This window comes from Maylandia zebra, linkage group LG5 (assembly GCF_041146795.1).
Source record: "Maylandia zebra isolate NMK-2024a linkage group LG5, Mzebra_GT3a, whole genome shotgun sequence".
Classification (NCBI taxonomy): Eukaryota; Metazoa; Chordata; class Actinopteri; order Cichliformes; family Cichlidae; genus Maylandia; species Maylandia zebra.
The window spans coordinates 41,313,208-41,337,418 of record NC_135171.1 but is presented as its reverse complement, the minus strand read 5'-3'; the positions used below and the strand labels follow the sequence as shown (position 1 = coordinate 41,337,418).

General features: G+C 45.5%; 1 protein-coding gene across 2 annotated transcripts in view; it reads left to right on the top strand.

The window, feature by feature from the left end:
- dag1 (dystroglycan 1) overlaps positions 1-22,585 on the top strand; it is a 56,239-nt gene extending 33,654 nt beyond the window's left edge. For both annotated transcript variants that reach the window (XM_004558974.4, XM_004558975.6), the window contains exons 3-4: positions 17,988-18,449; positions 18,645-22,585. In XM_004558974.4, the coding sequence (XP_004559031.1) occupies positions 17,988-18,449; positions 18,645-20,486 (2,304 nt within the window). In that variant the 3' untranslated portion in view covers positions 20,487-22,585. The remainder of the gene's footprint in view (positions 1-17,987; positions 18,450-18,644) is intronic.
- Positions 22,586-24,211: the final 1,626 nt, after the last annotated feature.

Sequence of the window (24,211 nt, the reverse complement as noted above, 5' to 3'; positions counted from 1 at the left end):
AAAGAGGTCGCAGGGTGATTTAAGAAATACAGTATAAACCTTTACAAGTGCACGTTATTTATATTGAGCGATATCTCTGAGAGCCGTAGCGTTTCCCCGTGCTGCTGCAGCTGCCTAAACACATTTCTGAATCCTTTTTGAGGTTAATGTGACACCGTTTCTTCATCGAAGGGTCGCGGTGAGATATTAGGTGATAAACTGAACGGGCCAGTACTGATCTGATATTGGCCGACGGATGGCTGCATTGGTTAATGGATTTCAATGCGCTTTCTTACACTGAGTCATTATGAAACAGAGAAAATGCAGCTTTACAAGCTTTCTCTGAAGATTCATTTAGAGCAGAGGTTCTTATATTTTTAATGGCTGATTTAGGAAACTGACAAATGATTGAAGGCGATGTACACAGTTAGCTAACAAGGAAGAGATGCAGATCTCTTTGGTGTTGCGTCTGGAGGACCATTTGGGCTAAAATCTGCCATTGTGTGAATAGGGGAGCATCTAAGGCTGCGTTCACTCTGCAGGTCTTGATGCTCAATTCTGATTTTTTTGATCAAATCTGATTTTTTTGTCTCCTCGTTCACACTACAAATAAAATGCGACAGCAAACGCGCTCTAGTGTGAACGCTCAAAGCGCCCGCATGCGCAAAAGAAGATGTCACACACAACGCGCTCTGTTTAGACCCAGAGCAACAATATTGTTTGACTGATGGCCCTTAATATAAAAACTTCGGACTTTACGTTTCCCAATTTTTGCTTTAAGTTATTTTGTTATTGACATAATAATGATAATGTAATAATAATGTAAATAACCTAATAATGATCCTTGTTGCTGTTTTAGAGGAGCGCTGCTTCAAAGGATAGCTGCAGATTTCTGTCAGAATCTGCAGATTATACAGGACAAATAAAATGTTCACGTTTCTCCAACATTGTCCTCTCAGCAGTTTCACCGGATGGCCAGGAAGCGTTCACGATGTCTTCTCCGGCGCTGATAATTGGCGTCTGTCTTGTGTCGGTGACGTAAAAGACGGATTTAATGCGACGTGACCATCAAACAGCAGTCGCTTTCTAAAACATCAGATATGTATCGGATTCAGTACCACATACAAAAGTGACCCAGATCGGATTTGTGCCGTTCACACTGTCACGCCATGATGGGATATGGGTCGCATAGGGTCAAAAAAATCGGATTTGATGCGCTTTCGCCTGCAGTGTGAACGTAGCCTAAGACAGCTTCATCCCGCCTCTGCAGGTATGAAGCTCAAACATGCTTTAAAGAACACACATCATTAAATTGCTGCCCTTCCTCATCCTCGGACCAGCTGCCGTGCTAAACTGTTTTTCCAACTCATGCAACAAATGCACATGGTCAGTCTTGTTATTTCAGCTGTATCTGTTGCTATGCTGGTTTCCAGCTGGCATGTTGGGGAGCTCTCCAGCGGGTTGTACCATCAGGGAGGTCTGAAAGCTGCTAGAACTTCAGATTCAGACACTGGCAGCGTTGAAACGCGTGTCCAGTCTTCACCGATTACCTGTTTGTGAACACACAGCAGCGAGCGGCTCTGAAGCTGTTGTTGGCGTGTTATTAGACAAATGTTTTTGTACCTGAGATGAGTTCAGGAAAGTAGACAGACATCTGCTCAGCTCTCCACTCCGGGCAGATTCGTGGCAGGTTAACCTTGTCAGAGTGGAGCGATTTGAAAGCTTTTGGAATATAGGGCTGCTCGATTATGGCAAAAATGATAATCACGATTATTTTCACTGAAATTGAGATCACGATTATTTGACGATATTTATTTAACCCTTTAAGACCTACTATAGAACCAAGTCCACCAGAGCTTATATTATTTTTATTTATTTTTTTGTACATGCTGTAGTGCCATTTGTGGGAGCATTTCAAGTTGCTATACATCAATACAACTGTTATAGCCCATATTTTAATAATATGTATGCATTAAGTCCATAGTAATTACATAAATTGCAAAAAAGTGCAATAAACTACAAAAAAAATTGAAAATCGCTTTTGTTTTGTTTACATATATTTCTACTTGGAGAAGTTTAAGAGGTTTATCCCTCAAAACTTTAAATGCAATAAAGTTGCAAAAAATAGTTTCCCACCACAGGAAATTTATTTTGAGTGTCTTCATAGTTTTATTTTGGAGATACAGCAATTTTTATATACTGCAGGAAAAACAAAAAACAATCCTATGATGCAAATTTGCAAAGAAAACAGCAGGTGCATCATTTCACTGTGGGAAGTGTTACGAACAGCTGATAGTAACGGCAAAGCGTGTTTCTGGAATATTATGTTTTTGTTCCTGCAAGCGCTTTTTATGCAATTTTTGCAAAGCTATATGTGGAACGAAACCGTGACCGAGGACAAGCTGATGGCATCAGATGTAAGTACAACTCCTCCGGTTTCATATGCAAAACAAATTATTGCGCTAGCTTACACGGTTCAGATTCTACAGGGATTTAAAAATAGTTACGCAAAACGGAGCGTGCTGCTCTGACCGGCTTTAAAGGGTTAACAATGACTTTAAAAAATAATATAAAATAGTGTGCAACACCACTGAAGTTTTTTTTATTTTTTTAACTCTTTTCAACCAACGGCAGTCACTCTCCAAATAACTTCTGCTTAGCTTTCCGAGCTTCCCTCGGGTCCTCTTAATCAGCGGTCTCCAACCTTTTTTGCACCACGGACCGGTTTATGCCCGACAATATTTTCACGGACCGGCCTTTAAGGTGTCGCGGATAAATGAGGGAGGGGCTAATAATCGGCTCAGTCATTTTTAATGATTGTTGAAAGCCCAGATCGTAATCGTGATTAAAATTCGATTAATTGAGCAGCCCTATTGGAATAGATGAAAAGGTTTGGACGATGTGTGCAAACTGCAGAGCGCCCAAACAGAGGTGGAAGAGGAGGTCTTACTTTTCTTATTTTGGATGTTATCATTCAGAGCGGCTGGAGAGCCAGAACCTTTGCGATCGTGGCGTCTGCGTGCAGGTGCTGCTGGGACTCGACGACCCTGCTGTGGTTCTCTCTGCTGTTATTAATGGAAGTGGCTGGAAGTTTGGGCTTTCTGGCCAGCAGATGAGCACTCTCCATTGCCTCATTACTGCAATTACCAGCGTAATTAGCTGATTGGCTGATGGGCTCGCTGGCAGGCAAAGCACGCTTACCCGCTTTTCCTTTTTTTATTCCAGGAAATAACTGACGCTAGCTGAAAATTCTTTTGTGCTTCAGTTCACGGAAAACGAAAGAAGCCTATGTGGGTATTCATCTGTTTGCCTGTGAGCAGATGCTGCGTACTGCTCTGTTATCTCAATGTTGTGATTGTGCATGAAGATTAAAGACAGATACTCACAGCTAACCCTTTCATAATTACTTTGTGGAAGGACCCCCACCCTCCCTCCAACACGCCTCCACTCCCTGCGTCTTTGTCCTCCACGTAAAAGCGCCTCAAAGCAAAACTCTGGATAACAAACAGTTTATTTGGTAAAACGCTGGTCTTGCTCTGCTTGAAAGATCTGAGCTCACACCCAGAGGAGGAGGAGGTGTGAGCTGGAGAAAGAGAGAGTGAATCACTCCGACACATGCTCAGTGTGGACAGTGTTGGGAATCTCTTATTCAGTGTTACTAGAACTACTTCAGTCAGATGGATGGTTTAGCAGGTGACCCTCGTCAGAAGTCTATCTGTATTTTTCTACCATTTATCTGGATCTGGAGTCGAAGCAGAGATGCATCAACCTTGCTTTCCCCGTCCACCTCCTGCACCTTTGACTGCTGCCCAATCAAAGCACCGAAGCCCCTTTGGTCCCTTCTGCTGATGGTCAGGGTTTCAGCAGCAGCTTTTAAACCACACCAAGTTATGGTTTGCACTGAAAGCCAGTGCATTCATATCAGCCGCTGCACCGCCTGATAGTTCTGCTGTTGACTGTGCTGCCAAGGAAACGCAGACTGTACACCAAACAGTCGGGCTTGGACAGCTTCTGTTGAATATCAACACTTCACCGAGTTCTTTTGATTCCTCAGAGGCATCCGATGGAAGACAAACCACTGCTCAGGAGACCATCAACTTTTATTCTCTTACACAATACTTCTAGAAGGGTGATGCGTCCTGCATGACACGGTGCCACGGATCTCAAAATGGTGACGCACGCTTAACAGTTTTATTACCCGCTACGCCATTCTACTCTAAACAACAGTGTCTCAGTAACTTTCTCAGTAAATGATGGTCCCCTGTTGTCTACTTTTTCGTGGGCGAGAGTCTACAGCTTTCTACCACTGAAGGACACGGAGTCTAATGCCTTTGTTTTTCAGGGCCGTGTCCACTTAATACTACACTATATGATTAAATGGCATTTTGGTTAATATGAGACTCGAAATTATTTGAAGTGCCATAATGTTAACACTTCGTACTGTTATAGCATGAACCAACGTTTCCAACAGACGACACAGTTATGGGCTCAACATGGTTCTCTGCTGGCAGACTGTAGGGAGCGGCTGTTACCGCGTGGAGCTGGTGTCCAAAAAGATCCCGTTAGTTGGCAACGGTGGGAAGATTTGGGGGAGTCTTTTGTTGCCAGTGGCTGATTCAGCATCACCTGATCAGCCCTTTTATCAAAAGTTTGAAGCCTAATCTTGAAAGTAGAGATAGTGTCTGTCTCCTGAAACCAAACTGGAAGCTGGTTCCACAGAAGAGGGGCCTGAAAACTGAAGGCTCTGCCTCCCATTCTACTTTTAAATACTCTAGGAACAACAAGTAGGCCTGCAGAGCGAGAGCGAAGTGCTCTGTTAGGATAACGTAGACCTCTTAGCACCATTTTAGGCAGTGATGTTAACTTCCTAAAACCGGAACTCTTCCACGGCATGCATTTTTAATTTCTCTTTGATGTTTGGGGTGATTGATGAATATAAAAACGAAGAATTACCAGATATTTTTTCATCCATCCATCCATTCGCTTCCGCTTATCCTCTTCAGGGTTGCGGGGGGTGCTGGAGCCTATCCCAGCTGTCATAGGGCGAGAGGCGGAGTACACCCTGGACAGGTCACCAGTCTGTAGCAGGGCTAACACACAGGGACAGACAACCATTCGCACTCACGTTCACTCCCGCATTCACACCTGTGGGCAATTTGAATTAATCAATTAACCTATCCCCACAAGCTGCATGTCTGCATGTCTGTGCAAACTCCACACAGAAAGACCCCGGCCTGATGGTGGTATTGAACTCGGGACCTTCTTGCTGTGCGGCAACAGTGCTAACCACCGTACCACCGTGCTGCCACATATGAGGATATTCATTTAAAATTTCGATAGAACAGTAGCAGTATAACGTCCTCGTAAGTGGATTCAGGCCCTTTATAGAGCAAAATTGAGTATTTTGGTCTAAATAACCCAAAATGTGACGTCCACATATGTGTACGCCAGCTCCAAGGAGGTTAAAGCTGGGATTCTTTAGGCCTGTCTCGTCATCTTCTTGGCGCTTCCTTGGGCTCGCCGTGCTGCTGTAGGCTGAATTTGAGTCGGGTGCGCTTCTTCCCGATGACACGGACTAGTGGATCCAAATCTAAACAGCCAAATCTTCAAGTTTCCTGCACACATACAGCAGAATAAGTGGCCGCACACTTGTAGATGCATGCATATTTGCGGCTGCGTGTTGCTGTGTGTTTGCACGCAGGGAGGAAGCGGCTGCGTGCGTGTGGTTGTCAGAACACATCGACTCGCTGTTTGGATCACTCCCCTCCTGATGAACGGAGACAGTGGCTTGTTGTTGTTAACGGCGGCTCCCTCGGGGGCATTTTGGTGGGAAAACTAACTTTCTCTTCTCCTCCCCGCTGTATCCTTTTCCCTCCTCTCAATTAGATCTCATCCTCCTGCCCCCCCCCCCCCCCCCCAATCATTCGCCGTCTCTTTTTCTTGTTAAATTTCCACCGCTCTCTGCCCACGACTGAAGGGAACTCCCTTTCTTTTCTGTGCTTCATCTTTTTTCTTCCACATCAGCAATCTGTCTCCCATTTCAGCTACTGCAGATTAGCTTGCAACACAAGCACGAGCAAAAATTATTTTTCTTTCTTTCCCTTCTCTGTAATTTTCTCCTTTTTTGCCAGACTCCCTCTGCATTTTCTTTTCGATGGGTTTTAAAACCGCAGCCGTCATTCTGTTATTTCCCCTTCTTTCCATTTGCTTCCACGTCTCTTTACTCACAAAAACTTTTCATTCTGGCTCTCGAGGCTCTCCTCTGATAATGGCAGCATTGTCACTCTTTGTCGCGGGCCTCTCTGCTTGTCCTGCAGTCTTTTTTTACAGACAGGCTTACATTGTGAGCCCCTGTAGCTCCGGAGCTGTTAGCTGGCAGGATAGCAGTGGAAAACTGGTATTAAGAGAGCAGGAGGGAGGAGGCGACCCAAAGATAAAAACACACCAGAACATATGAGTCACCCTAGCTGTAAGCTAGCACGGTGCGATGGGTTTACTGGCACCGGGACGGCGGTGGCCATGTTGCTATGTAATTAAACATACAGCAGGCGAGGCTTCTTGATTCATATGTTCCAAATTATATGCTCCCACAAATTCATTCACAATTTGATGGCTCTCAGTTTAAAATGAGGGTTTGTGCGCTTCACATTCTGGGACTCTCCTGCTCATAGTGTCAAGCTGCTTCTCTGCTACTCACATTGATGCCTTCATGTCAGTGTTGGGTTTCAGGGCGTGATTTCCCTTTGACCTTTAGCACATATAATTACTGCCAAACAGCCACCGTTTGACTCCCTAACCTCCCAAAGAAAAGCACGGCAGAGAAAGATGGAGCTCATTTCAGTGGTTTCGTTTCTGAAAGTAAATACTGCTCGTGCTGCTGAAAAAATGCCTCCCGGCGACGTTGTTTTGGTGTGTGCCTCCGTAGCCAGGCAACCACGGCTTCTGGACTGGCCGGGATCCTCCTGCATGCTTGGTTGTCGCCCAAAGGGGGAGTGGAGCTGGAGCGTGGTGGGCTGCTTTCATTGGTTTGCCAGGCTCGGTGAGCCGAGCCATATTTGGTGTGTGAAAGTTACAGTGGCAGTTTATTTTTAGACGCTGCGGTCTTAGATTGTGTGTTGACTGCCTTAATAAGTCAAAGCAGTAGTGATGCTTCACTGTGTGCACAAAGTTCGAAAAGTACGGCATCGGCCCGAATGTTGGGCAGAGTCTCACTGAGGTGCCTGCAACCCAATCAGGAGAGAGTCCTCGTGACACGCTATCAGCCTTTTCAATCAGCTGAAATCACTCCCATATTCACTGTCAGCAGGCAGCTTCCTCCACAGCATGCAGGCTCTGTCGGCTTTTGTGGTTTGGCTGCTTTGCCGAAAAAAAGAAATAATAGCGCAAATTAGATTAGAAGACCAGACCTGCTGGGCCTGAGGTTTAAACCCAAACCATCCACAGTGAGAGAGAACCAATCGGTGTACTATTCCTTTTAATAGAATACAATAGAATAGAACAGAAAAGCCACTTGACACCAGTCAGTGCACCTGACAAACATAATGGATTTACTGGCCGTCAGACTGACAATGTAAAAAAAATCAGTACATCTAAATCTGAAATGTATAAAGTCCATTAAAAATATCCAGCATATTTACACATAAGACTATAAGAGACAGTTGTCTCTGTACTTTAGCCGTACAGGATGTTAGAGCAGGGTGTAGAAATATGTCTCATTTAACAACATCAAGGTCAATTTGGAAACAAACGCCAGACGTCACTGACCAATGGGTGGCTGTGCATATATTACAGTGGTCCCTCGCTATAACGCGGTTCACCTTTCACGGCCTCGCTGTTTCGCTGATTTTTTTGGTGCAATTTTGCACGCTTTTTTTCTCATTGTCAATCGATCTCGTGCTGTGTGTACAGTCCAGAATGCGTTCAGCTTGTCAAATTTACATAAATCTTCGATGCTAGCAGTGTGACTCTGAAGTGCTGCACTGTATGTTTGTAAGTTTTCTCGCCAACAAACAACAATGTCAACGAAACGTTTTGTACCATGAAAGGCATCTGCGGTAGGAAGATGCTAACCATCGCACAAAAAGTTAAAGCTAAAGAAGGTAAAAGTTATCATATTTTTTAAGGCGCACCGTAGGGCTGGGCGATATGGCCTAAAATATCTGCTCGCTAGTTTCCACCTAAACATTTCATAGCATGTTCTGACTGAGAGATTTTTGAAACTAATTCAAACGTACAGCTCTGCTACCACTTCCAACATAAATGAAGACAGAAAACTAAACAGCAGTGATGTTTGTAGGGTTACTGAAGTTGGGCTAGCTGGTATATAATGTTGTGCTACGTGATTGCTAGTGACACAGCTATGTTAGCATAACATTAGCACAGTGAAGCTGGAGGATGAACGCCAACTTTTTTTCCACACTCACACAGAAAACACTTGGCAGCCAATCGTTAAGGCTACAAATACCCCAGAAAAACATGGCCTTAGATTTCAGTACCCAAGTACCCCGGTGTGCTCTGTTCGGTCTCGCTCTTCCAACGGTGTTAATATAAACAGGCTGAAATCTCGACTTGGAAGGAGGCCGTCCGTGTCGTTCCTCTCATCTCAAACCGATCTTATTTCTGTCTCCTCTTCAGGCTGCAGCATTCAGCGTCACCGCCGCTTCAAAAGAAGGACGCTCTATACCGTGTCTCTCATTATCCCCGAGCACCGCGTTTCAAATTTAATGGCTGGTGTCGGCACTAAAGCTCGTTAGCCGGATATAGAGGGCTAATGTTTTATTCAGCAAAGAAAAAGGGCGTAATTGCTGACCTGGGGACAAGCGAGGCCTCGGCCGAGTCCGTCGTCTTTAAGGACGCGCTCGCTCTGTCAGGTCTCCCGATGAAGACGGCCGGTGGGAAACTGAGTCCGTCAAACAGAAGAGCAAATCGAATTGTGGTTGAGCTCCTTTTATTCACATCTCAGAAGAAATGATGGGAGCGTAACTTTGTGTGACGTGTGCTTAATTGTCCATTTTTTTCCCTCCATTGTAGCCGTGTCACAAAGGATTTAACAGCGTTCTTATTTGGCCCACAGCGCTGTCTTTAGTTTACTCTTTACTGTGAATCACTGCTGAGTCTCTCGCTCGGCTCACTCAGTACTGTAATGCTGTGAGCACCGTTTTCTCTTTTGCTACTTTTTGAGATTTTATGTCATTTTTTAGACATATTTTTCCAGCTGATGCCTTAAATCCCAGCCGCTGACATAATTCAACGGCGAGACGAGCGTACACGTTCAGCAAATGTGACCAAGGCCATGTGGTCATCTGCGGCTGACGCAGGACACGCCATTTAAGCCGCTTCAGCGTGCTCCTGCAAGCCACTTTGCAACCCACCTCCACCCCAGGTGTTTGCTTTGTGTTTGGCAACTTTTTTCAGTGAAAAATGGAATAACTTTGTGTCATCAGTAAACAGAATAAGACTGCTCGAGTTCAGTAATGAACGGGAAGAGTTTACAAGATGCAAGGTGAGGAAAGGTGAGGTTCCAGGAAAGATAACAGGGAGAAAATAAATTTAAGAGACAAAGATGGAAGATGGAGAGAATTGTGGAGACGGAGGTACCATGTCATTTTAGAGGACGGCTTTGGAGAGCAGATCTGTTTCATCGGCTGACAGATATTTAGGCCAGTCTCTATTCTGAGGTATTTGTGTTCGAGCGCTGCAGAGGAAGATGAAGATGTGGGTGTGTGTGTAGGTGTGTGTGTACTCCTGTGCTCTGCCTTCCTCGTGGGGCTGAGAGTAAAGAGATAGTGGAACATTTTCTACTGCTGAGGATAGTGTGTGTGTGTGTGTGTGTGTGTGTGTGTGTGTGTGTGTGTGTGGTGAGTAATTGTGGTGTGGTGGGGCTGCAGCATTAGTCAGAGCTGAAAGTGAGAGTCTGCGAAAACCGAGCCACACGCTGAGACAAGATAACAAACACACACGTTTATTGTTTTTAGCACACAGTACACGTGCATGCACATTATATGCAGCGTGTGTGTGTGTGCACGCAGTCTTTCATTTTCTTTGCCCTTCCAGCTCAGCTTCTCTGCTCTCACACACACATCTGTCTCAGCTGGCTTTGTTTACACGGTTTCATTTTCCTCGCTCGCGCGTCCGGCGTAGCGCGGTAGGAAGCTCGGCTCCGTCGTGTTTGCTAAGTCGAGCCTGCTCCTCGGACGGTCTCTGCAAAGGCCGCAAGCTGTGCGCTCGGCTCCTCGCTCGCCTTCCACTCGTCCTTGTCATAACACGACACACACTCTCCTGCAACCTTTTTTCTCGGCCGCTTCACACACTCGTCTTTTCTCCTCCTGCAGGAGCGGCTGATGCACGCACATCTTTCTCTTCCCTCCCTTTGAATCTCTCACCCACACAGCTGGAGTCCCACAATGGCCGGCTTCTGTTGGCTCGTTATTGTAACGGCAAGAAAACGGAGAGAGAGGGATAGAGAGACACAGGAGGAGAGCTTTGTGAGCGTGCCGCAGGCCTTGGCGGCCGGGTTTTCCACAGTGTGTGTGTGTGTGTGTGTGTGATATAAAGAGCGCATACTTCAGCACAGGTTTTGTAGCCCAGAGCCGCTTCATCGTCATACTTTAACGACTTTATAATAGGCGCGTGTGTGTGGTTATGAGTGTGTGTGACGTGCACACACGTGTGCGTGTAACTGCAAACTTGTGCGCAGCAGTCGCAAACATTTTAATGACTTCTTAAACTCCCACAGCCCATAATGTCTTCCTGATGCCGCTGATTCCTGTGGATCCCACATTGATCCTGAAATAGAGCCTGTTAATAGGAAGAGTATATTTTTCCTGGAACGTGTTTCATCTGTGGGAATCTACACCACTGTTTGACTTTATGACCATGAAGTAAACCCACCTTCCACAAACATGCAGAGTTCTGGGTGTATATTTTTATATTTGAGGATGTATTAATTCAATTTTGGTTTATAATGCAGGTATATATAATTTATAATAATTGCATATTGCAGCTGTTATTGGAGAAATGCCGACATTAACACTTCTCTTTTTAGTTATACTGAGAATGGAAAATCTTGTTTGATACCTTAAAGCTTTCAGCAGATTACAAACCAGCACTGTGTCTAACTTACCTCTGTAGCTGTGTGTAAATCTGTGTTTTTTCCACGTGTGTGTTCTGTATGATTTTCATTGTTCGTCCGAATTCGCCAGCAGGAACTGCAGTACTGATCACATGTTTGTGCAGGTAACAGTCCCGTGAATGAGCGCTTAGAAAATCAGAACAAAGGGTGGTATCAGTTCAGTTCGGTTATTTCTACTAGAATATAGAATATAATATAATAATATAGAATATAATAATAGAATATAGATAGCCTTTATTGTAAAATATAAAACTAACAACAAAACACGAGAACTGTTGCCTCATGGCGCTGTTTATTGTAAGGTAAGGATCCTACAATCATACAGGGAAAACTCCTACAATCAAGCACTTGGCAAAAGTGGGAAGGAAAAACTTCCTTTTACCAGGAAGAAGCAGTTCCATTGATGAAAAACGCCAAAGATGATGGTGTTCTAAGCTTAACTGAGGCTCAGACTTGACACTTAATAAACGGTTCCAGGAAACCAAATTATTGCTAAAATACTGCCCGGCATAAGTCACAGAGGTAGAGCAGGTTGGTGGTTTGATCCACGGCTGCTCCCATCTACATGTCGAATGTCCTTGGACAATATTACTAACACCAAGTTGCATCCATCAGAGTATGAATGTGTGTCATTGGTGGATAGAAAGGACTTGAGCACAGATGCAAGTGCTTGTATGAATGGGTGAACGAGGCATGTTGTATGAAGCTGTGTTAGAGTCATTCCAGTTAAAGTAAACGGTCCCAAATACAAAGCTGTTGCCTCCGGGGTAAAAGTCCAGGGTTCAGTCCTCGCTCCCAGGATGACCTCCTGTTGTTGGACGTCTTTACTGCCGTGCTGCTGTAGAGGCCGAAGCCTTTGAGGTGTCAGACAGAGGTGCTGTGCAGATGCTGCGCTCAGCCTGGCTCAGTCCCGTGTGGCTCCTGAGCGGTGCCTCGTCAGACCCCGTCACCTATAACAAACAGTATTTCCAGGAGTGCAGAATGTGTTTCCTGTGCCGCATGACAGAAGGACGACTGTGGGGAAAAAGTCCACAGTGACCTGTGTGAAAATGGCTTGAGTGTTCTCCATAGTGAATTTGGAGAGCGGCGTTCGTATCGAACTGCCTTTAAACCCATTTTCCGATCTCAGAACTTTTCCATTTTAAAAACTTGGTTGTTTTTTGCGATCAAGCTGACATTTGGGAGTTGGACAGCTCGCGGCCCTCGCTGCTCATATATTTCCAATTCCTTGACTGCACCGCGAGAGTGTGAGTGTGCCTGCTGTGGACGGGGCCTCGAATTTTTAACAGCAGAAAATAGGCTCTAAGATGGATTTCCCCCCATAAACATCCGCCTGCCTGTTGGCCAGCTGAAGCCCCCCCCAATAGCTCGTCCGTCCGTCTTCATATTTTCCACTGGAAACCTTCGACTGTGCCAGGCAGCCATTCCCATCTTGCCCTCTCTCCCTCTGCAGGTTTCCTGCAACCCCCCCACCCGCCTGCTCTCTGAATGCAACCTTTCTCACTCGCCCCACGCTGAGCCTCTCACCTCGCTCTACTTCTCCCCTCTTTGCATTTCCTTACACTCCTCTGCTCCCCCCATCATTCCTCCTTCTCTTCCTCCCTTCACGCTCCCTCTGTCCTCCTTCATCTCACTCTGAGGTTCATTTCGCCCCAAGTCATCATATCGCATCACTGTGCTCCCGCTGCACCTCCTCATCCTCGTCCTCCTCCCAAATATGAGGCTTATCTGTGGAGCTGTCACCAGGTCCGCCGTAACAATGGACTCCTTTCTCGGCGTTCGCCTCTCGCTGCGACAATGAGCTGCTTTCTTTCTGCTGCGAGACTCGACGCCTCCTCGTAATATGTCCATGTTTAGGAGATCTCTCCCTCATTTTCTCTCTCATTATTCTTGCTTGACCTCTCGTTTTCTTTCTCTCACTCATTCCTGCTTCCTGTCTTTGTCACTATCTCAGTCTATCTGCCTCGCGCTCGCTCCCACTCTTGGACTTCTTTGAAAGAGCTCTGTGATTGCATTTTTCTCGAGGTAACAAAAGTGTGTGTGTGTGTGTGTGTGTGTGTGTGTGTGTGTGTGTGTGTCTGTCCAGTGTTTCATAAAGGCGGTGTATCTATGTGCCATATTATCAGGTCATTAGAGCGCCGGGTGTGAAGAGAGTGAGGACAGAAGTGAAGTTAATTATGTGTCACACCACCTGTGATCGTTAACACGTGTTACCTGTGTCCAAATCCAGGGCGTGGCTAATGCAGGCCACACCTTCACAAGCCAGAACCGGGTGGGACGGTCTATAAAAGCGCTGCTCCTGTAGCGTAGCGACTGTGATGCTATCAACGAGGGTCCTTTTGGTCAGAGAGGACATGAAAACCTTTGTTTACTCTCAGGCAGAGACGCTGCGGCCCGTTTACAACAGCTAATGTAGGTCATAGAACATAAATAATATAACACGGCCAACATTAAAAATATAATTCTATAAAATATATTCAATTTCATTTCATTTAAAAATGACTTTAATGGAATGAAAACTCAAACACTGGGCTCGAACTAGAAGTGCTTCGTTAAAGAGCCTGCTAGTGTCCACGCCTACGTGCCAGAGGTCAGAGGGGGTGTTTCAAAATAAAGCTCATGCCCTCTGCACGTCAGACACACTGCGAATACTCTGCGATCCGTCTCTGACTTTTTGTCCAGGCTGCGTCTCTGAATGAGGAAGCTGAGCCTGCAGAGCGAGCGAGCCCGGCGACGCGCAGGAAAACGAGGATGATGCTGCTGATATGCGATAACGTTTCCTCGTGTTTCATGGCTGTCGCTCACACAGACTTCAAATACATTTTCTGCCTAGTTTGTTGCAGCTGATAGTCATGGTGGCTTTGTGGCTGATGCATGTGTCAGCCACAAAGTTGGGACTTGTTTCAAAGACGATGAAACAAGTCCCAACTTTGAGATTATCACGTATTTGGCTTTAATTAAGTCTTTTAAGTGGGGGGGTGGGGGGGGCATCCACACCTCTGTCTGCATGTCAGTGATTCGGTCTTTGAATCGGCCATAAAGCACCAACGTCATCATTAAGCATTAAGTCTTTTTGGATGCAAAGGAACTCTCTGCTGTAAAGTCCTCGAGCATTTAACCGAAGCTCTGAAAGGTTCTCATCCTGCTCGCTGCTTCGGTACGTCCGTACATCCCTCGCCTTCACCTTTAATAATGTCCCACAAAGCGGTTTAGCGCCCTCCATTCTCCTCTGCAGACCAATCCTCCCAAAGTTTCCCGGCTGGTTCAGAGGAGCTTGGGCTGTAACCTCGCCAGAGGTGCGTGCTAAATGGGAGGAAGAAGGGAAGCCAGAGTAGCCCGTGAGAGCGCACGATAACCTTTAGGGCCAAACATCAAACTCCTCTGCGCCGCAGACTTGTGCCGGGAAAAGATGTGAAATATTTTTCTTGACATTTTGAGAGGATTTGATGTATTTTTCATGTTCTTTTAGGGAAGCGGGAAACTCCACGCTCTCTGCTGGGTTCATGCAGGAGTTAAAAAGGTGCTGTTGTGTTCTGTTTTAACGTACGCCGAGCCAGGAACGCTGCCTCGGAGAGCAGCTTTGGGGAATGTGCTGTGGAGGGGATGCGCTTACCCAATCACAGCTGGAGTCGGGCCTGTGCCGCTGCCGTTTTAGTGTCAGTCGGGTCAGGAAGATGGGTTTTTGGGGTTTTTTAGTAAAAAAAACATCAGGTTTGACTAGCTTCATCTGCCGTTTGTATCCACACAGCTAACGGGAACAGCTGGCCTGCAGCTTATCATTCAGCACCACCTCTCATTGTCATCTTTTATTTTCTGCTCCACTCTCGTCACGTTCTCCCGACATGTCTTCACCCTGTGGTGGATGCCTGGTAGCAAGCAGCAGGAGCTTTTTATATTTCACCAGGATTTTTCCTGCATATAAAAATGCATATAGGAAGAGAAGTCCTCAGAACTGAGATCCACAATAAACTAAAGTGGAGATGAATTTACTCGAGCGCCTTTTAATTGTGAAATGTCCAAAAATAACAGGAAACTGCCAGAAAAAGCTACACACAAGTCCAATTCACATCTCAGCCGAATCAGTGAATCGCTCCATTTTTATTTGCTAATATCTTAACGCTTGTTAGGATCATGTGAAGAATGAAAATGTTCTGCAGCCGACCCGAACCTGTAATCACAGCTCTGATCATCACACGAGAGGAAAATGAACTGTTCCCTTTGTGTTTCCTTTCATTCATTTCTTGAATTTGATTCATCAGCAGCTTTACTTTTCAAATTAAAGTCTCTTCAGTGAATTTGGGATCAAACGCACCCCCAAAATGAAGAATAAATCATTTTTAAACTTCACATTCGTGCTTCAGTCTTTTAACTTCTTTTCAAAATTGAAAACTGAAGTCCAAAGGAAGATTTTAATAGACGAACGAGTCCCAATGGATGCTGTCCTACTGCCTGATATAAGAATTAAACCAAAGATTATAATTTGATTTTATGCTTAATCCTCAGGGAATAAGTCATATAAATTTTTAACTTTTGTCATTTTTTTACCTTTATAAGAATTAAGGATTTTGAATAGTTTTTTTTAACCTGCAGTACCTTCACAGCCCACCAGGGAGTTAGTCAAAGTCAAAGTCAACTTTATTTGTCGATTCTGCCACATGTACAGGACATACAGAGAATAGAAATTGCGTTACTCTCAATCCCTAGATAAATAGCAAATGAGTTACATCCCTGCAGAATAAGAAATGAGATCATAAAAATATAGTAATTACTAAAATTAGGTTTACTGAATATTATTTGTTTGAATGTCTGTATAAAGGGTGATATGTTTATTGGGGTGCAACGGTTCCTTTGTGTTTGTCTGGACCTGGGGCCCAGTTTGGTGTTACTGGGGCTCCGGTACGGTACTAACACAGCACAGCAGTGAGTTTTTCCTGATATAGGCCTCGATAAGTGAAATGATCACCCGTGTTTTTTCCTCACACTCATATTTAATTAGCAACTCTTAAGTAAGCGATCATCCTTCTGCTATTCGGACACAAATTAAGCAATTTACCGAACAATTAGAGACGAGTTGGAGGAGATCGCTGCCCGACAGTTCGCCTGTCCTTCGTCGTCTCTTTGTGATTTAATTTGCAGCGCCGTGTCAGAAGGCGTTTGGTTTGAAGTTCTGTCTTTGGAGAACACTTTGTGACAAACTCAATCAGCCGAGGAAGCTGAAGATTTTTGTTTCTTGATTTCCAGCCGTTGACCCGTTCTGATATTTTTGCCGTCTCTGCTGCTCGCCGCGCAGCATCGCAGAAGGCTGCTGGTTTCAAACAGCCTATGTTATGAAGCTCAAGTGTCGGTTATAATGGGCCCTGTCTGCTTTTCTGTAATCTATAATTATGTGGACAGAACTGTATCTATAATTTGTTTTCCTGCAGTAATAATTTTCGAGCTGAATCGTGCATCCAGAAATGAGCTTTTATCTGGCGGCGGGGAAAAGGAGCATCAGATTTTAATTGTGACACTTTGAAATGACAGAAGGAAAAGGAAGGCGGGACTAAAGAGGAGAGCATGGCGATGCAGAAAGAAAGGGAAGTAGAGTGAAGTTGACGGGAAACTGAGGATGAGAAAAGCAGGCGAGGCAACAAAGAAAAGGCAGGAAGATATAAATAAAATGACTGGAACAACTTATTTCCACTATGTCCCTTTGCTGTTTGCTCTGCTTCTGGAAAAAAGGACGAGATCCAAGAGTTTGCCAGAGAAGGCTTGAGGGCACTTATCCAGCAGGGGGCGTGAAGGGGGGTATTTAGGAGACTTGTTGTCCACGAGGGGGTAACTGGTAGAAGTCCAGCTGCTGGCATGCTTTTGATTTTTGTTGAGGTGGCCACATGCGCTGCACCTCTCATGGAAAATAGGCTTCTGTGTGTGTGTTCGACTGTTTGCATGGCTGTGTGTGTTTGTGTGTGTTTTCCCCCGGCGACGCCTGTGTGCTGGTTAGAGCATTAATGATGTGTCTAGGGAGCGTTGCCTCTACATAATTTATCAACCAGGATTTATTAGCCACAGAATTAACTTGTAGGGGCTGGTGGAGGGTCGGGGGCGGGGAGGCGGCGCAGGATGCATTCGCTCTTGTTTTTGAATTTATGTGCACGGATGCATTGTCAGTCCCCTGCGATCCATTTCTCTCCATCAGCCTCCTGCCATGTGGGCGTCCCCAGCCGTGTAATTGGCCGAGTTATTTTAATTTTAGTCGGGTTTAAATTACAATTCTGTTGAGTGTGTCCATATGCGCTGAAGGAGGAAGGCTTAAACTGGATTTATGGTTGACGTAGGGGTTATGTTAATGCAGACGCTGATGACAAACTATGATTTATATTTGAGCATCGACATTTGTGGTTGACTGCTAGCGGCACGAGCACCGAGGGGCCGTTTCAGATTTACACAAAGAAGCTACGTTTACATCGGGTTCGTTGCAAAATTGAAGTAGAGAGGTCCCAAAACTTTCATACCTGTCTTCTGATACTGTTAGACTACTGTCAAAGCTGACCAGAAATCATGTTTGATTAGAGCCTAAACCTGGGGTGTCCAACTCCAGGGCTCGAGGGTCTGCAGGTTTTAGATCTCACCCTGGGTCAACACACTTGAATCAAATCATTAGTTCATTACCAGGCCTCTGGAGAACTTTTAGCCATTTAAATCAGCTGTGTTGGATCAAGGACACATCTAAAATGTTGCCCACCCCTGGCCTAAACCAAACCACATCATAGTACATCTCCAACTCCCCTTCCAACCCAGTTTTTTGGATATTTTGTAGCTACATGCTAAAACCGTTAAGCTAGCTAATATATATAATTATCTGGCTCTTTTTTTTCCCCCCTCTTCTGTCTTCCAGATTACAGAGATGGGTAAGGACTCGCTCCCAGAATGGCTGCACTGGGATGCCAGCAGCAGAATCTTGCAAGGTCTACCTTTGGAAGAGGATAAAGGTGTTCACTACATCACCGTGTCCATCTCCAACCACACTAAATCCTCGTCTTCTTCAGAGGTATTTTCCATCGCAGTGCACCCTGAAGATTGCCTGGATTCAGATTCAGCTCAGCTGACGTCTAACCAGGCGTCCACTGAAAATGACGTCCAACAGTTCATGTGTGGGAACGAGGAACCGGTCACAGTGCTGACGGTGATCCTGGATGCTGATTTGACAAAGATGAGCTCAGAGCAGAGGGTAGAGCTTCTGGATAACATGAGGAGCTTCTCTGGTGTTGGGCTTCAGTACATGAAGATGCTCCCTGTGGTCAACAACAGGCTGTTTGACATGTCTGCGTTTATGGCTGGACCTGGGAATGCCAAAAAGGTGAGTGAATAGTCATTTCACTCTACTAGCAGTACCCCTCAAAGCTCTTTTCTGAACTGAGCAGTTTGTGTCAATTTGAAGGGCTTCTTATAGAACAAAATTAGTTACCTTGTGCAGCTACTTATAAATAATTCTAATAGTCACCAATGGGTTGAACTGGTAAACATCTAATCAACATTTCTGATGTCTCTCCAGGTGGTGGAGAACGGCGCTCTGTTGTCCTGGAAGCTCGGCTGCTCGCTGGACCAGAGCACAGTCCCAGATATCAACAGCGTCCAGGGTCCTGCAAAGGAAGGCACAATGTCAGCCAAGCTGGGTTACCCCGTGGTGGGCTGGCACATCGCTAACAAGAAACCTCATGTCCCCAAACGAGTGAGACGACAACTAAACAACACTCCGACGCCTATTCTGGTTGTGCCTCCTCCAACAACTGCAGTGGAGCCACCAGTGCGAATTATCCCAACCCTCTCCTCTCCCTCTATTGCTGCACCGACTGAAAGCTCTGCCCCTCCCGTGAGAGGTCCCGTCCCGCTTCCGGGAAAGCCTACTTTTAGAGTACGTGACCCTATTGCTCACACTCCGACTACGGGACCTTCCCAGCCAACGAAGGTCATGGAGTCCACCAGCAGCATTGCTATCCAGCCGAGCATGACCAGGCCTACCTACGTACAACCCACCGCCACACCAGCCACAGCCTCCACACCCACATCCACCAGAAAACCTACCAGGAAACCAGGAAGGAAGCAGAAGACAACCACACCAGCATTCAGAACGCCAAAGACCCCCACAACAAAGTCTCCTATGACCACCACATCACGCACTGTTCCAGATCCATTCAACGAAAAGCCCGAGTTAAGGAACCCCATCGACCAGGTCAATGCATTGGTCGGCACTTATTTCGAAGTCAAGATCCCATCTGATACATTCTTTGACAAAGAGGATGGAACGACAGATAAGCTGCGATTAACCCTTCGACAAAACCATAATGAAATAGTTCCAGAGGACTCCTGGATCCAGTTCAACACGACCAGCCAACTCCTGTATGGACTGCCTGATGTCCAGCATGTGGGAAAACATGAATACTTCATGCAGGCAGCTGACAAAGGTGACCTCAATGCAATTGATGCTTTTGAGGTACGCGTAAACCGCTGGCCAACCAATGACAAAACGCCCGTTATATTTACGGCACGATTTGAGGGTGAGCCACGGTCTGTAACGAACAACATCCACAGGAAGATCCTCCTGGTTAAAAAGCTGGCATATGTCCTCGGGGACCGCAACAGCAGCACGGTGAGTCTAAGGAACATCACCAAAGGGTCCATTGTGGTGGAGTGGACGAACACCAGCCTGCCTCAGCATCCATGTCCAAAGGAGCAGATCTTAGTCATGAGCAGGACGCTGGCCAATTCTGACGGAAGACCCTCACAGAGCTTCAAGCACATAATGGACCCCGAATTCAAACCACTGGACGTCAAGGTGAAGGGGAGGGCAAGCTGCCGAATGTATTCCTTCATCCCACCAGGAGACATCGATATCCCAGAACCTCCAGCTGTCACTCCAGCTGTGGGATCAAGCAAGGATAGCGCAGATGACGTCTATCTCCACACGGTCATTCCTGCTGTGGTGGTGGCAGCAATATTGCTAATAGCAGGAATTATTGCAATGATCTGCTATAGAAAGAAACGAAAGGGCAAGCTTACCATCGAGGACCAGGCCACCTTCATTAAGAAAGGTGTGCCGATTATCTTTGCAGATGAACTTGATGATTCCAAGCCACCTCCATCCTCCAGTATGCCCTTGATTCTCCAGGAAGAGAAGCCCCCACTTCCACCCCCTGAATACCCCAACATGGCCACGCCAGAAACCACTCCCCTAAATCAGGAGCTGCTGGGGGAGTACACGGCTCTGCAAGATGACGACCCCAACGCGCCTCCCTACCAACCGCCTCCTCCCTTCACCACTCCTATGGAGGGCAAGGGCTCCCGTCCGAAGAACATAACTCCCTACAGATCTCCACCTCCTTATGTGCCGCCCTAAGACTTGATTAACCCTCCCCTGATAGGGCGGAGGGTGAGGATGCCTGAGGAACTCTGACAGTTTCCTTTCTGGTGTTCGTCTGTCTGGACATTTGCAGGGAGTGATGACAAGAGGTGCTATAGTACAAAAAGGCTTCAAGCGACTTTGGTTTGGGATGGGTCGGGGCGCAATGATTTGGGTGGGCTTTACAGTGCACAGGGAGGGACTACTGTTTTCGTGGTAGCCCACCTACTACAGTGGCCTAAGACGAGCAAATTCTCATCACACTGGCTTTGGTTCGACCAGCTGGTCTGAAGCAACAACTGGGAGACGTGCGCTCCCATCCCAGCATTTTCTTTTCTCCCGAGTTTGGATACTGGATTATTTTTCACCTTTTTAGCCCAAGATTCTTTTTTCTTTTTCCTCTGGACTGAAGTGTTTGCCTAACTCTTCTTCTGCCTGGCTTTTAAATAATGCGAGAAGACGGCGTCCTGTCATCAGACCGCTGCAGGCGACAGCTCGCATTTTTAATAAAGGGAGACAGATCCTTCGAATATGAGAAAAGCTATCGCGAGGATCTCAATTCAGCCCTGCAGACGACACAAGACAATAGGAGGCCGAAGTGTGTGCGTGAGTGTGTGTTTGAATGAGCGGGCGTGTTTATTCAGATTCAATACGGTTTGCCTTTTAACACTAGTTGTCTGTTTTTATCCTTATTCACAATGTGTAGTAAAGATGAGAATAACAAGGTAGCCTAAAAAGATTTAGAGAAGAAGAATAATTTTTGTTTCATTGGTTTTGGGTTTCACTGTATATCTGGAAGACGTTATGATAGATTGTTATATTTTTTTGGAGGTCGAAGAAATGTGGAAGAAAGGGACTGCCTCACTAAAATAACCTGCAGGAGCTTTGTATTCCTGTTTGTTTATATATATGAAACACTAATATCACAATTCAAACATGAACCTTCCTCCCTTCAGTACAGCCGACAGACTCAATCAGATGGAAGCAACAAAGAAATTTAGTTGACAGGTTGACGAGATTTGGAGATCAATTATTAAATGTAGCAACACAACTCTTGCCCTTTTGTACACACCTCCACGTTGTATACTAACAGGAAGAACAACCCTGCAATTTATTTTGGACCAGGGAGAATTATTTTTTTATGTAACGAGGCAGTTCTTCTCTCCACTCGGATGGGGAACGCCACGCGGGACTGTACAGATAATCCCATTCTAGATTTCACGGAGGAGACGACGGAGGCCGAGACGCGGATGCGATTAGTCACCGAAACAATAAGATCACGTTTTAATTTTCTTTTTACAAGAGTTTTTGATACAGCCTCAAATCGATTAATGATTAGAACGAGAAAATGATTCAAGATTAGTCTTCTGTGATTTGTAAAATCTTAGCTTAGAAGTTCAATTATTGGTTCAGTTATGTACTTTGATTTTTTTGTCATGGGTCACATGTTTTAACGTTTTATTTTACTCTGTGTGTGTGTTTGCATTTAAAGTGTATTTCCCACTATTCAAGAATTGAATGATCCATATTTTATGTATTCACAACTTTTATTTCTTTATGTCCTTCTGTTTGATGATGAGTTCAACTGAAAGTGACCCTTTGCAATAATAATGTACGCTGCGGTCGACCCAGCAACGGGTCGACGCAGGCTCGAGTGACTCGTACGGTCGTGATGTTGTCGGGTGTGCAGATGCCAAGGCTTTTATTTTTTGCTTTTGGAGTGTGCATTGTAATAATAAAACCAAGTGGTACCTTAAACAAAAGCAAAATCACCCCTTTCTTCATTCTGATTTAACTCATTTCTGCCGGGAAAATATTTTCTCCCACCCTGACTGATGTTTATGGATGAGATTTTTGGTCACCGTCACTTTTCTACTGCTCCACTTAGCCTTGAATTGATAAATCAATCCGTCTGAAGTCCACAAGAGGTTTTACCTCCCTAGACAGCTCGCTGCCTGGCAACCATCTACGGTCTTTGGACTCACTGGAACGGTTGTACCGCTGTCCTTTTTGTACTAAATTATTCTGCCATTGAAGGACTAGTTGGACAATTCCGTTTGAAAGCTCTTCCCATTAAAAAGGCTACGCTGTGAAAACAGTCTCTCAGCTCACTCTGTCTTTCCACACGCTGCATACAGATAATTTGCATTGATTACTTGGAATATTGATTAGATGTAAACAATTTGCCAGCTCTGTTGTCCCTCTGCGATAATTCACGACAGAGTTTAATTTGGAGGTAGGGGAAGCGATGATCGATGTATTCCCGGGACGTCCGTAGATGCTGAAATGGATAAACGGGGTCGTACTGATGACAGAGATTAACGGGGGATTGATCTGGGTTTGATTGAGGCAACCCGTGAGGTGGCTCGGTGTGCGCATATATGACAAGACTCTCGACCTTTGAATTAAAATGAGCAGCATGGTCATAAAAAGGGTGAAATTGACGGCTCTTTAGCTGCAGTATCTCTGATGACCAACGAGACGGCGAAGAGGTTTCACGACAGCCCCCGAGGATGGGGGTCAAGGTGAAGACTCAGACCTCACTGGGCAAGCAAAGAAGTGTGAAAGGCTACTGGCTTCAGTTCAAGTAGCCCAGCACAGTCTCAGAAACGGGTTAGACTGCATCTTAGCAACATGCTAAACAAGCTTAGCAAGCTGGCCTTTCCATTTGGATATTTCACACAGGTAAAAATTACACAAAGGGGAAGATCTGGACCTAAATAACCCTTAGACATTCATCTGAGCGCAACTACAAGGTTAGTGGGCTAAAGTGCCACAAAGGTGCCCCTGGTTTTACCTGCTCACTGATCCCAACCTGCTGCAAAGCATCTTTAAAACTGTGCTCACACCTGTTCTCCTTCTACGCTTTGGAGTTACACCCCTCTGAAGACGTCGGCATAGGTCATACACTGCTCATTAATACTGATTCTGATTGGAGGAGAAACAAGAGTGTGACGTTTACAGTACGTTATAAAATGGAGGTCATTTAAAGAAATACTTCGTGTTCAGGTGCACGGTACTGATCTGTGGTACTGCCGTGACTCCTGCCAGAGGCCCTGAAAAAAGTCACACTGAATTTAGTCCAGTGTTGTAGCTGTAACGCTAAAGAGAAAAGCAACAATATTCAGATCATTTACTTATGTAATGAACTGTCATATCAGCAGAACTGTGCGGGTTGTGCTTTTAATTTAATCGACTTTCACAAGCTCAGCGACACAAACGACTCTCCAGAAGCACCGTCAGTCATCCCGCCGCAACAACACCTGTCTCATTTCCTCATGTCTTAGCACCTCCTACCTGAGCTGAGGTGGCGAGGCAGCAGGTAAAAAGAGAGAGACATCCTCACCTTCATTTAAAGCGACGTCATTTGTGTCATAAATAGTTTTGTTGCAGCTCAGCTGCAGCTGGATTTATGATAAGAAGTGCAACAGTGCTCAAGTTTTATAATTAGAGACACTTTTAATTAAATTCACAGCATGGCCGGACGTGACAGATGTCACACAGAAACGGTGAAGGGCAGAAAACCTGAAACGTCTGAGGCACACCCTCGCGATGCTTCTTAGTTTTACGTGTCGAGGAGCTCAGACTGACTTCAGGAGGAAACGCAGACTACGAGCTCCCTCTGCTCACAAACACAGGAAGCTAAACCTGTAAACGTGCAAGAAGGGACCATGAACCCATTCAGAAAGCATTTAAAGGCCCATTCCTCAGCTTTGAGATCA